This window comes from Cynocephalus volans, chromosome 6, assembly GCF_027409185.1.
Source record: "Cynocephalus volans isolate mCynVol1 chromosome 6, mCynVol1.pri, whole genome shotgun sequence".
Taxonomy (NCBI): Eukaryota; Metazoa; Chordata; class Mammalia; order Dermoptera; family Cynocephalidae; genus Cynocephalus; species Cynocephalus volans.
This window is the reverse complement of record NC_084465.1, coordinates 162,036,264-162,049,585: the sequence shown is the minus strand read 5'-3', so window position 1 is coordinate 162,049,585 and position 13,322 is coordinate 162,036,264. Positions and strand designations below refer to the sequence as shown.

The 13,322-nt window shown below is 54.4% G+C and overlaps 1 protein-coding gene across 1 annotated transcript; it reads left to right on the top strand.

The window, feature by feature from the left end:
• Positions 1 to 1,235: 1,235 nt before the first annotated feature.
• LOC134381121 (putative serine protease 47) lies at positions 1,236 to 13,322 on the top strand. The gene is made up of 6 exons (XM_063101168.1): positions 1,236 to 1,527; positions 1,808 to 1,834; positions 2,659 to 2,821; positions 4,299 to 4,576; positions 7,405 to 7,571; positions 13,005 to 13,322. Exons 1-6 carry the CDS (start codon positions 1,236 to 1,238, stop codon positions 13,320 to 13,322), a joined length of 1,245 nt encoding a protein of 414 aa, XP_062957238.1.

Sequence of the window (13,322 nt, the reverse complement as noted above, 5' to 3'; positions counted from 1 at the left end):
TATGTATTATATACATTAATAAGGAGTCTTACATAAATACAGATCTAAATTATACCTAATTTAGTATTTCTATGGTTTAAGTTTATCCCATGCTGTCATTTACTGGCTCCTTTTTCTTATTTGGCTCCTTCGTATGCTTTGGTCTCTACATTTAACGTGGTTCTTATGCTCTTCACCCCCTTTGAGATCAATCTTATATTCCCTTTCACAACATGTATGAATTCTTCTTTCAGTCCTTCTAAAGAAATATATATTTTTCCCTACACTAACGTACTTTTGCTAAACCCTAGATACTGGTTTAACAATTAATTGAAATTAAGTCCTTAATAAATAAGGCTGTGTGACCTTTGGGTTCTGCTTTCATTATAACAATTATTAAACTGATATTTTAGTGTATGTTTGTTACTATTGATTATTTAGCGATATTGATTATTAAATTGATATTTTCATGTATACTGTGTGCAGTGCTATCTCCCTTATGCCTAGACTTAGTGGTGAATAAAATAATAATTTCCCCCGGTTGTCTGGAGTTTACAGTGTAGTGATGAAGACAAAGACAGAAATAAATGTAAAATGAGAGGATCTCACTTCTAATAGAAACAAATTCAGAAATTACATCATGAAATACGAGGGCACCTCAAAACGTTTGCAGAAAAATGGAATCGAAAGACAATATGAATCTTTGCATGAATTTTTGAAGTTCACTCATAGAAACGGGGAACGTGTCTTTGAAACTTAGATCCCACTCCCTTTCCACCAGTCTATGGAGAAGTCACTGATTAACAAGAGATTGGAGATCTTTATCGCTCTCATAAAATGTTTGCCATTGATTACTGAAAATGACACGTTAATGTTCATTTTCCACATAACTAGTTAGACTGAACGTTTTCCCCTGTGTATGGGTCTTTTAATTCCTTCTCCCGTGAATTACCTTTTTAACATCCTTTCCCATATTTCGTGTCATTCATGTGCAGGAGCTCTTGATTGCGTCGTGGTCGTGCCATACTCAGACCGGTCAGGGGCGGGGTCAGGGTTGGGTCTGAGGCTGGGCCGGGCAGGTGTCAAGGCTCTGAAGAGAGTCAAGGTCTGTACTGGGATGGGGTCGGGGTGAGGTCAGCCTGTCTCTGAAAGTTCAGGGCCTGTCTGGGGCTGGGGTCAGGGCGGGGTCAGGGCGTGGCCAGGGGCGGGGTCAAGGCCTGCTCCCGCTTCCCACCCTCTGGCGCGGGTGTCGAGCGATGGGTGTGGAGTCGCCAAGGACCCGAGGCCGGCCGGGCCGCCTGCTCTGGCCGCTGCTGCTGCTGCTGCTGCTGTCCCCGAGACAGGAGGAGGCGGCCCCCAACCAGCAGCCCCGCGTCCCCAGCCCCTCGCAGGCTCCGGGGGAGGCAGGAGCGAGCCCGGGGGCTCAGAAGGGCCGGGGACCCACGGGCAGCGGGCCCCAGGGCTCTGCAGCCCCAGACCAAGGTCCCTTTGAAGCAGACCGTGTGGGGCGGAGCCGGGCCCCGGGCAGGGCTGGCACACTGGGCTGGAGTGGGGGCCCAGACTGGGGTGCTGGAGGGGGCGATCAAATGGCGGTGGGCGGGGGCCGAGGGCGGCTGGGGCTGGATGGGGCTGGATGGGGCTGGATGGGGAGGCTAGAGATGGCCAGGGAGGCCCAATGGCTGGCTGGCTGGCTGGGGGCCCAGACTTGACGGGGCGTTGGGAGGTGCTGGCCAACAAGGGGAGGAGGCGGAGAGGGCCGGCTGGAGGCCAGGTGCCCTGTGCTGGAAGTCACCTGAGGCTGTCCTCTCTGCCCTCCCCTCTCAACCAGGTGGCTCCACAGACAGCATCAGCCAAGGTGGGTTGGGGAACCTTCCTCAGGGCCTGGTGTGGGAGGCGTGGATCTGGACAGATGACAAAGGCCTGGCCCTGGGGCTGGGCGGAGGGAGAGAGCGCCAGGAGTGCTGCTGAGGGGCCCAGAGTCAGGTGGGCCCAGGGGCCTCATGCCCCCTCCCTGAGGCCGGGGGACCACAGGCCTGCACCAGGGCACTGCCTCTCAAGGCTGCAACCACAACTCCCCTCCCAGAAGTGTCTTAGAACCAAGGTTGCCTTCATTAGCCCACCCCCTTCCTTTTAGAAATGGAGGATAATGAATCAGAGAGGGGTAGTGACTTTTCCTGGGTCACACAGCACAGACTCCTGCCAGTGATTCTCTCTCCCTGGGATACTGGAGTGAGGTGGAGGGGGCATAGCCACTTAGAAGCCATGACCTTGAGCAAGCACCATTAGTAACCTCTGAGACCTTTGGTTCTTTGACCTACAAAGCAGGCATCCAGGCGTGCTGGGGGAAGGAAATAAAGGCACAGGGCCTGGGTCCCAGTCCACTGCCCTGGCAGGTCCACTGAAGGATGAGCTGCTGTGGCCACACTCAGTCACCCTTGCCCCATTCCCCCCAGGCCCCTGGGTCCTCTTTCCCCCAGAGCTTACTCAGTTGTGCTCGGCCATCTGTCCTTGGTGCTGGCCACTGAAGGCAGAAGCCGGGCAGCCCTCAGTCATTTGGCCAGGTCACTTGTCCTCTGGCCTTGGTTTTCTCATCTGTGAAGTGGAGGAGGGGGCTCTTTGGGGTGGCCTTCGGGGGCACCACCTGTGTTTCTAACAGGTGGGTGGGGGGTGTCTCCACAGTGTGCGGGAAGCCCAAGGCGATAGGGAAGATCTACGGTGGCCAGGACGCGGTGGCCGGCCAGTGGCTGTGGCAGGCCAGCCTGCTCTACAAGGGCTCGCACCTCTGCGGAGCCGTCCTCATTGACTCCCGCTGGCTGGTTTTGACCTCCCACTGCTTTCTCAAGTGAGTCCTCCTTCCGTGGGGACCCCAGCAGAGGGGCTGGCAGGGGAGGATGATGTGGGGGAGGAGGGGGAAAGAGGGCTGGGGTCCTGCGCCTTTCTCCTCAGGGCTTCCCTCTGGGGCAGGCTCCTGCCACCAAACACACGTGTTTCCCTTTGACCTGCAGAACCCTACACCTGGACTGTCCCCACTCGCCACCCAGTGCTCCTTCATGTGCCCAGACCCTCCTCATCCTTCATCCTCAGCTCCAGCAGGGAGCCCTCGGCCTCCTGTGTCTGTCCCCCCAGCAGTGACATGCCCCAAGAGCACTGGCAGTGGCTGCAGGGCTTCTCCTCACTGTCCACACTCCTGAGTCACACTCTCGGCAGGGACCTGGGACTCTTCAATACCACCAGTGCCAGGCAATTCCTTTATCGTTCATGTAAAACTGCATGCCTGGGAGGAGCCATGGCGGTCACAGTCCCTGAGTGCCAGGTGGGAGGGGTGGGGCCCTTGACCTTGGAGAACAACGTGGACGGGCAGGAGTGTAACTCCTCTGACCCTCCTGGGTCTGACTCAGTTCCCAGCTTCTGAACAGATGTGGAGGGGCCCAGGAGTAGGGTCCCCACGGTCCAGGTCAGGAGTCACAGATGGGAGCTTCCTGGCTTTGAGACCCCAGCTGGGTTCTGTTGGCAACTACCCTGTGCCACTCTCACCTGAGACCCTCTATGGCACAGGGGATGGCAAGACCCCACATCCAGGGGTCTCCATCCTCTCAGGAAGGCGAGACACAAGCCCCAGTCGTGTGATGCGGCGGGAGAGAGCCCAGAGGGGGTGAGAAGGGCAGGCTCCCAGGTGGGGGGTCGAGAGCGAGGCGGCTGTCGGGGAGGCCTGGGGGCTGCAGGGGCTGCCCGAGGGAAGACGGGCACAGGGAGTGTGGGGAGGGCCTCCCCGGTGGGCGGTGGGCGCCTGTTGAACAAGCCATGAAGGCAGGGAGCGGACCCGTCGTGTTGGGGAGGCAGGAGAGCTTCAGTTTCGGGCCCATCTGTGCGCTTAGCCAGGCCCTTCTGAGCGCTTCCAGCGACGCGGACAACACCCTCAGGGAGGGGAAGGAAAGGTGGTCAGGCCAGGGGCGGGCTGGCCTCGGAGGCCCTCAGAAGCTCGGGCTGGAGCTGGGATTGAGCCAGAGCTCCTCTTGAGTGACATAAAAGGGCTTGGTTTGGAGACCTTAGCAAGGACCCATCCAGCGGTAGGATTCTCTGCTCCTCCGATTCAGGGTATGATGGGAAGCCACGTATCCCGAGACTGTGAGTAGAATATCCTTCAGCCTCAAGGAAGAAGCGGTCCTGACTGTTAAGAAGGGGGCGACAGAGCTGCTGGGAATGATGGCGAGGTGGAGGAGCCCGGGAGGTGTGGGCAGTGAGATGAGCATTCAGGAAGAGGGTGCTGGCCCCACACCTGGGGACAACTGTGATCATCATAATGGCACTTCCTCCTCCAGCAAATCCCAGGCCCCGGAGGACTATCAGGTTCTGTTGGGAAACACCCAACTGTACCAGCACACCCAGCACAGCCAGAAGATGTCTGTGAACCGGATTATCAGCCACCCGGATTTTGAGAAGTTCTACCCCTTCGGGAGTGACATTGCCATGCTGCAGCTGCACCTGCCCGTGAACTTCACTTCCTATGTCATCCCTGCCTGCCTCCCACCCCCAGACATGCAGCTGCCCAGTAACACGTCCTGTTGGATAACTGGCTGGGGAATGCTCACCGAGGACAGTGAGAGGGTGTGGGAGAGGCAGAGGCTGAGGGAGGGGAGGACAGGGGAGGAGGAGGAGGAGGGAGGCGAGGGGAAGAAGGGAGCAGAGGCTCCACTAGGCAAGGAGGCCCAGGCTGGTTTCTGAAGCCACTGGTCCTTGGCCTGATGTGCCTCATTTCCATGACCTGAAAGATGAGGACGGGACCACCTGGGGCCATTCCCATTTTGCAAGTGTGCAATTCCATGGCTCCAGAATCCCGAGTCCCAGGCTCTGAAAGTCTGCGAATCTTTGACTTTCAGCATCAAGGGTCTGGGTTCTTTGGGTCTTCATGGTCCTTGATTTTAATGCTTTTAATCAGCCATGGGTCTGAGATGACTTGATTCAACTCAAAAGTCAAGCTTGGGGGCTGGCCCATTCCAGGTCCCCACCACACACCTCGATTTTCCCTTGCCGTAGAAGATACGTGGGGAAAAGCGGAGAGAAAACATTGTGGCTTCTGACCTCTGAGCCCGAACGATCAAGTCAGAATGGTTACAACACGGGGGTGCCGAGCCTCTCCCGACCTCACTTCACTCTTATCCTAACCTAGGCCAATGTCTACTTCATACTCTCATTAGGTGAACTGAGTAACAGAGAAGGAAGTTTTGTTTGATTAGATTGAAAGAAGAAAAATGTAGGCAAAGACTTATGCATAAGAGTGTTTATTGAAGGAAGTGTTTATGGTTTGGGGAAATGCTTATGTTATAATGTTAAGGGGGAAAGAAAGAACATACTTGTAAATGTTTTGGGAGTCATAATTTGTTACAGAGTTTCTCAACAGAGGTGCTACAGGTATTTTGGACAGAACATGACTTCATCGAGTGGGGCTCTGCTGGCATCCCTCGCCCTTGCCTAATAAAGCCAGGAACACTTCCCAATCATACGACAACCAGCCTCCTGCATTTATATACACACATGCACACGCACACACACGCACATACACACACGACTGCTTACTCTCTGACTTGGTTGCACTGCAGTGCTACCATCTTCTTGCCTGTAGCCCCTGAACTGGCTTCCCAGCTTCCAATCTTGTGTGCATCCACACAACTACCAGAATATTACTTTAAAACTTTGGTCATGTCACTACCCTGTTCAGTACCTTCCAGTGCCTTCTCATCTGTGCTTAGAATAAAATCCAAACTCCCCACCTTGGCTATAAGGTCTTGCATGGTGCCGGCACCTGCCATCTGCCTCATCTCCTACTGCAATGCCTCACACACACACACACCCCAGCCACATGGGCCTCCTTGCTGCTTCTTGAATATGCCAAGGCCGTTCCCATTGCAGAGCCTTTAGCTTTGCTGTTTTTCTGGCCTAGCTCACTCCATCGTGTCATATTCGCATGACTGGTTTCTAGTTTACATTTATAATTCAGCTCCTCTCGTGAGTTTTACTTAATCATTTATATTAGTCCATTTCATGTTGCTATAACAGAAATACCTGAGACTGGGTAATTTATAAAGAACAGAGGTTTATTTGGCTTACGATTCTGGGACAGCTGCATCTGGCACAGGCCTCAAGCTGCTTCTACTCATGGTGGAAAGAGGCAGGCAGCCGGTGGGTACAAGCAGATCACATGGCAAAAGGAAGCATGAGAGAGAGAGGAGGTGCCAGGGTCTTTTAAACAACCAGCTCTTGTGGGAACTAATACAGCGAGAACTCACTCAGACCCCCCCCGCCCCAGGGAGAGCATTAACCCATTCATGAGGGATCTGCCCCCATAACTCAAACTGCCACACTGGGGATCAAATTTCCTCATGAGTTCTGGGAGGACAATACATCCAAACTCCATCATCATTTGAGCTAAAAGAGGCCACCCCTACTATCACATCTCTGTTTTATTTCCTTTATACCACTTAATAGATCAAAAATAATTTTATTTATTTATCTACTTCACTTACTGTCTCTCCCAACTAAAAATGTATTCCTATGTCATTAGTGTCTAAAAGACACCGAGCATGGGGGTAGATGAAGAGAAGAGTGATTGAGTGAGTGGATGGATGGGTGGATGGATGGATGGAAGGAAGGAAGAGTGAATGGATGGACATATGGATGCGTGGATGGATGGATGGATATATGGATGGATGGATAGAAGGACCAGTGAATGGATGAATGTATATGTGGATAGAAGGATGGGTGAGCACATGGATGGATGGATGGATGGGTGGGTGGTGTTTATGTGGGTAGATGGATGTGTGGATGGAAGGATGAGGGAGTGGGTGGATAGTGGGTGATGTGTTGATAGATGGAGGGAGGATGAGTGGGTGACTAATGGAGGGATGGATGGAGAGATGGATGGAAGTGCCGATGGATGGGCAAACGGATAGAAGGATGACTGGATGAATGGGGTGTGTGGGAAGATGGTAGATGGATGAAGGAATGGGTAAGTGAGTGAATGGGTGGGCAGGCAGGTGGATGAAGAGATGGGAGAAGAGTTAGTGATAGATGTGTGGAGAATGGATGGGACAGTTCATGAAAGAGTAGGTGGGTGAGAGAATGTTTGCTAAGCTGCAATGAATGGGTCGTGTGTTGGCAGGTTTTGCCTCTTGTGGACTAGGAGAGGTGTGGCCTGTGGCTGTAAGAGAGGTGGAAGTAAAGGGTGAGTATGTGGAAAAGTTTGAGAAAAAGGAGAGGAGCCTATCAAGGATGGTAGAAGACTCAAACAGTGTTGAAAGCCCAGCTGTTTTGAGAAAACCCACGTCTGGGGGGTAGTGGGGTGCAGTGGGAAGAGCGGCAGTGCAGAGTAGCCTGGGCTTCCTTGGCTCACCTACGCTGCACGTCACTGACCTCCCCTTATCTTTGCAGTGCACCTGTCACCGCCCTTCTCTCTACAGGAGGGTAAGGTAGGCATCATTGAGAACACGTTCTGTAATATGTTATATGAGCAAAGAACTGGAGAAGACAAGAACTCCCCTGTGCGGGAAGAGATGCTGTGTGCTGGGGACTTCTCGACGGGAAAGTCCATCTGCCGAGTGAGTGAGGCCATGTCGGCTGTTCTCTTGCCTGTCCTCTGGACTTTGGTTTCCCCAGGGGGACCTGTGTCGTTGCCTCTGCTCTCTGTGGAGCCCCCTGCACTTCCTGTTTTCTCCCTTCTGCATGTCTTCCCGGGGCTCCACTTCTCAGCCATCTCCCCCAGACTGTTCCTTTCCCCAGCCCATCCCAGCGTGATGGCGTCTGCTGGAAGGATCCACGCACAGCCTCCATTTTTGTTGCATTTTTTTTTTTGTCTTTTTCGTGACTGGCACTCAGCCAGTGAGCGCACCGGCCATTCCCATACAGGATCTGAACCCGTGGTGAGAGCGTCGCTGCGCTCCCAGCGCCGCACTCTCCCGAGTGCGCCGCAGGCTCCGCTCTGCATATTTTAAATTTTTACTGAAGCATAACATACATAGGCAAGAGTACACGATTCATAAGTGTATAGTCTGAACTTTCCCATACTGACAGACATGTTCCCAGCACCCCACAAGCCCCGCTCATGTCCCCTTCTTGTCACCAGTGCCCAAGGATGACCACCATCTTCACTTTCAACCCCTTAGAGTAGACTCTGAGTTTATAGTTGTTACTCTGTGGTGTCCTAACGTCGTACGTGTGAGACTCACCCACACTGTGACACAGTGACAGCTCGCGCTTTCTGGCTGCTCTGTAGTGCACTGTGTGTGCACTGGACTCTGTTATCTGCTCTACTCTGGGTGGGTATTTGAGTAGTTTCCAGGTGGGGGGTACTACAGGTAGCAGTGCCCTACACACTTTGTACTTGTCGTTGGGACACAGATGAACACCATATATTTCATATTGTCCACAGAAGCCCACAGGCACGACCTCTGGAGGAAAGGCGTGTGCCCCGGCTGGGGACAGTTAGCCCGTAGCCTGCCACAGCGGCCAGTGGGGAGCTCGTATCTCAACAACACTCGGCGCTTCCATTTTTTCTTATTTGGGCCGTTTTGGAGAGAGTGTAGTGATTTGTAGTTTTAATTTACATTTTCCTGATGACTAATTAAGTTAAATTTATTTCCATAAGTTTATTATCATTGGATATCTTCTGTGGTTTCAAGTTTGTTTGTCCCCCCCTCTCCCCATGTTCCTGTTGGGTCGACTGTCTTTTTCTTCTAGGAGCTCTTTATGTATTCTGGATATAAGTTCACTATTGGACATAGGGATTGTGAAGATCTCCAACCCTTTGTCATGTCCCTTTTTACAGATGGGGAAACTGACACCCAGAGATGGAAAGTGGCTAGTCTACAGAGAGGAGGCACAGCCTAGGCCCAGGTGTTCCGACTCCGAGGCCAACCCTGCCTCTACCACACCTGCCACAAGGTCCAGCCTCCTGAGCTGGCATTTGCAGGTCGAGCATTTGCATAGAAGCCACCATGGAGTGGACAGGAAAGTGTTAGGACCCTGTAGTCAGAGACATTGCTCTGCTGCCTGTGCCTGCCCTGTGACTTCAGATGGTCTCTTCACCTTCTGAGCCTGGGTCCTCCTCTGTAGTGTGAGATTCCGAGGTCTCCTTCATGGGCTTGTTGAAAGGATTGTGTAGTGGGTTGAGTAGCATCTGCCAAAATTCATGTCCACTCAGAACCTCAGAATGTGGCCTTATTTGGAAATAGGGTCCTTACAGATGTAATTAGTTAAGAATCTCAAGACGAAGCCGTTCTGGATTTAGGGTGAGCCCTAAATCCGATGATTGGTGTCCATATCAGAGGGAAGGACAGAGAGAGACACACAGAGAAGGCCACGTGAAGAGACTGGAGTGATGTTGCCCCAAGCCGAGGATCACCTGGGGCCACCAGGAGCTGGGAAAGACAAAGACGGATCCTCCCCTAGAGCCTTTGCGGGTAGCCTGACCCTGACAACACCTTGATTTTGGACTTCTGGACTCCAGAACTGTGAGAATAAATTTCTTTCTAAGCCACCAAGTTCATGGCAATGTGCTACAGCAAACCCCTGGAAATGAACACATTTAGTTAAGGCCACAGCACTAAACAAAAGGACAGATTGAAAACTAGAATGAGGTCTTGTTGTCCCACAGTCTGAGCACTGAGACCCCTGGCCCTAAGAAGGGCCCGCTGACAGCACTGTTGTCATTACTGCCCCGTGATCTGCCTGAACCAGAGGGGGGAGCTCGGCCCACCTGCCCCGTGGTGGGAAACAGCCCTGGGTTTCTTGGTTCCCAGGCCACGTGCCATCTTTCCTTCTTTCCAGCTGTCTTGTCTGGCCCACCCTCCTCACAGAGTCAGCTGCACCCACAGGTGAAGGGAGGAGACTGTGGCGTGCAGGGGCCGGTGTGGGGGGGTGTCTGCCACTAGCCCCCAGCCCAGCTGGAACCCGGGCCTCCTTCACATCGTTCTCCACCTGGCTTCTCCTGCGAAGGCTGTGCCCATGGGCTCCTGGGCAGCGACCTTGAGTGTATGCCTGTGGGACGTCCCATAGTGCCCCCTGGACCCCGCCCCTTGTCTAGTTCCTTCTGCAGGGTGAGGACACCACTGAGCAGACACCCCTCCCCCACTCTGTGTCTTCCCTCCTTGGTCTTTCAGTCACCACAGCTTGTCTGTGAGGTTCTGTCTGGACTCTTATCCTGCTGAGTCACCTGCCTGGCATGTGCCGTGATGAGCTAAGTTTTCCTCAGCCATGAAATAGGGTCGCTAACAGCCTCCACTTCGTAAAGCTACTGTAGAAACTTAACTTTACATTACATCCTGGCATAGCAGGTGCTCAACAGGTGTTGGCCTTTCTGTTCCTGGCCTGGCCCGTCGCCCTCCACCTGCGTTGTGCTTGTTCTTCTGGGCCTGCAGGACCTTCCTTTCACTCAAGGTGGAACTGACCACTGTGGCCCTGGCCCCGCCTCACACGCGCCCCCTGTGGTTTCCCCTGTCTCTACAGTAGTGCCAACCGCAGCTCACTTGTCATGGGCTACACTAGTGTAGGGACTTCTTCTGCCTTCTCAGAGCCCCCAGGGGCCAGGAGGCTGCTGGAGTCCTTCCCATTCTCCCCAGACTGGCTCAGAATCCAGCGTGATGTTGGCAACCACATGGCTCATCTGCGTGAGTTGCTGAGGCCTGAGTGAACAGGAGCCACCGCCTGGAGGGTCAGGCCTGCCTGTGGCCTGGAACGAGCTGGATGGTGGGACACTGTGAGGAGGGGCAGGGGCACTCTGGATGGGGAACCTCGAAGGAAGGGCTGAGACAGCGAAGGCACATTCCCACTCTCAAGAAGACCCTGTGCATGAATTTGCTAGGGCTGCAGTAACAAATCACCACAAACCGAGTGGCCAGAGAACAGTTCTGGAGGCTAAAAGTCTAAAATCAAGGCGTCAGCAGAGCTCATTCCTTCTGGGGGCTCTTGGGGAGACTGTTTCCCGGCCTCTTCCAGCTTCTAGAGGCTGCCGCATTTCCTGGTTCGTGGTCTCTCCCTCCATCTTCAAAGCGCATCAGTCTTACCTCTGCATCTGTTGTCACATCCTCTTCTCTGACTTTGACCCTTCTGCCTCCCTCTTTCCCTTAGGAGCTCTTTGTTACCTATCTCAGGGTCCTCCACTCAACCCCATCGGCAAAGTCCCTTCTGCCCCATAAGACAACATATTCACAGGTACCGGGGGTGAGGACGTGGATGTCTTGGGGGTCCTTAAGCGATGACCACACTGTGTCACACCCTCTGTACCCTTCAGGCCTCCGTTCCTCAGCCCTGACCCTCCTCGCCCTCAGCTCACGTCTTCTCATTTCACTGAGGAGATGGAAGCAATGGACTGGCACTCGCTCATCTAGGCCCACAGCCACCCACCCCTGCCCTGGCCCGGTGTCCCAGAGCCCTCATGGCCCAGCCGGGTAGGTACTCGGGCTCCCCCCGGCTCCATGTCCTCTGCTTACCCCCCACATCTCCCACGGAAATGACAGCAGCAATCCTCTGCAGCCACTGCCCGATTTCTCTGCCTGCCTCCTCTGGAGTCTCCTCCCAGAGCTGACCGCACCAGAGCTCTTTAACCCACTCCACTCCGGCTCTGTCCACCCGTGGCATGGAGCCATTTTGTCCATAGCTTCTGTCTTGCCAGAGTCATCACTCCCTCGCCATGTCACTTGTCATATGCAGCCCCTCCTGAGTGCCACACCCAGCTGCCCCACTTGGACTCTGCCATCCGTTCCCCTCAGGCTTCAAAATGCTGAAGGCCCCAGAGCTCAGTCCTCAGCCTCTTCTCTTCTCTCTCTGCACCTTCTCCCTGGTTGGGGGGAAAGGGTTAGATGTGACATTTCCTTTGGCTCCTTCTTCAAAACACTGTCCCAAATCTGACTGTCTCTCACGGCCTTGGCCACCTCCCTCCTGCAGTGCCTCCCTGGTCTCCCCTCTCGACCTGGTGCTTGACATCCGTCCCTTCTCCACACAGCACCAGACTGGCCCATTTGAACAGGTCATGTCCCCTGCACAATTCTCCAAACTCCCCCCACCATGCCAGCCTGTGACTCCCTCTGTCCCTGCGCTGCAGACCCCGTGGCTACTACCTCCTCTCCTTGTTTGCACCAACTGCACCCTCTGTTCCTGGACCTTGGAAAGCCAGGTTCTGTTTCCTATTTCCACTCAGCTCAGGAAAGCTTTCTGTGACACAAAGGCCATGTAAAGGGTCTGTTTGCTTGTCTACGGTGCCATGGGGGAGGGGCGTTGTCTTTTCACCCTGCGTTTCCTAAGAGCAGTGCCTGTGCCAGGATGCTCAGCAGGCCTGTGGGTTAAGTGGACGGAGGAGCCTGCTGTGGCCCTGCCACCTCCCACTGCCAAGGCTAAGGCCCTTTCTTTGGGCCTCAAATTTTGGCCTCTGAAGTAGGGACTTTCCAGCTGGATGATCCTACCCTGCAGCATCCCAGGACTCCAGTAACTCCCAGCAACTTCCTGGAGATCCTCCCCCACTCCCCTAGTGATGTGGGCTACCTCCCCGAGGCCTAGGCCTGGGTATTTTCTAAAGATGCTTAACAAGGAGTTGAGAGAGACCCAAAGACCCAAAGGAACAAGAAGGGGACCGGACAGGTGCACTTTGCTGCGGTTCAGGTTTACAAGAGCTGGGGTCTGCACAGAGGCATCAGCTGGGCCGGCTCTGCTCACAGGCTGAGCCCCTCTTGGGCCCCATCCATGCAGAAGTCTCCTCTGGGCCCCAAGCAGCATGATGTCTTGGGCCCCTGGGCGATGGGTGCAGAGGGTGGGGTCCACGTGTGGGCAGACTCAGATCCATGACTGTCCACCATTAGGATCAGCCAGGAGCTTCTTGATGCTTGACTCCAGTGTCCCAACCCTGAGATTTTGACCTGATGGGTCCACAGTGGGATCCTGACTCAGATAGTGGGTCACAGAGTACCCCATGGTGGCACCTGGTGTCTCTGATGGCCCAGTCTCCCACCCCCACCGGTGCTAACCCCCCTCTCTCTCCTCAGGGTGATTCCGGGGGACCCCTCATCTGCTACCTCCCCAGTGCCTGGGTCCTAGTGGGCCTGGCCAGCTGGGGCCTGGACTGCTGGCATCCCGCCTACCCCAGTGTCTTCACCAGGGTCACCTACTTCACCGACTGGATCAACGGAATCAGGAGGCTCACTCCTGTCCCTGACCCTGAGTCTGCTCCTCTGGGCACCAGTTCCCCCCCACTGCCTCCGAGGGCTGCTGCCTCACCCGGGCCCGGCACCACTCTTATGCCTCCTCAGACCTTGCTGCTGCCGCCACTCATCCTCAGGGCCCTGCAGCCGGCCCTGTGGTGA

What these genes read in the sequence shown, in the direction of transcription:
- LOC134381121 (XM_063101168.1), top strand. Translation starts at nt 1,236, where the DNA reads ATGGGTGTGGAGTCGCCAAGGACCCGAGGCCGGCCGGGCCGCCTGCTC. An exon ending in GGCTGGCACACTGGGCTGGA is followed by an intron (nt 1,528 to 1,807) that starts GTGGGGGCCCAG and finishes CCTCTCAACCAG; the next exon opens with GTGGCTCCACAGACAGCATC. An exon ending in ACCTCCCACTGCTTTCTCAA is followed by an intron (nt 2,822 to 4,298) that starts GTGAGTCCTCCT and finishes TTCCTCCTCCAG; the next exon opens with CAAATCCCAGGCCCCGGAGG.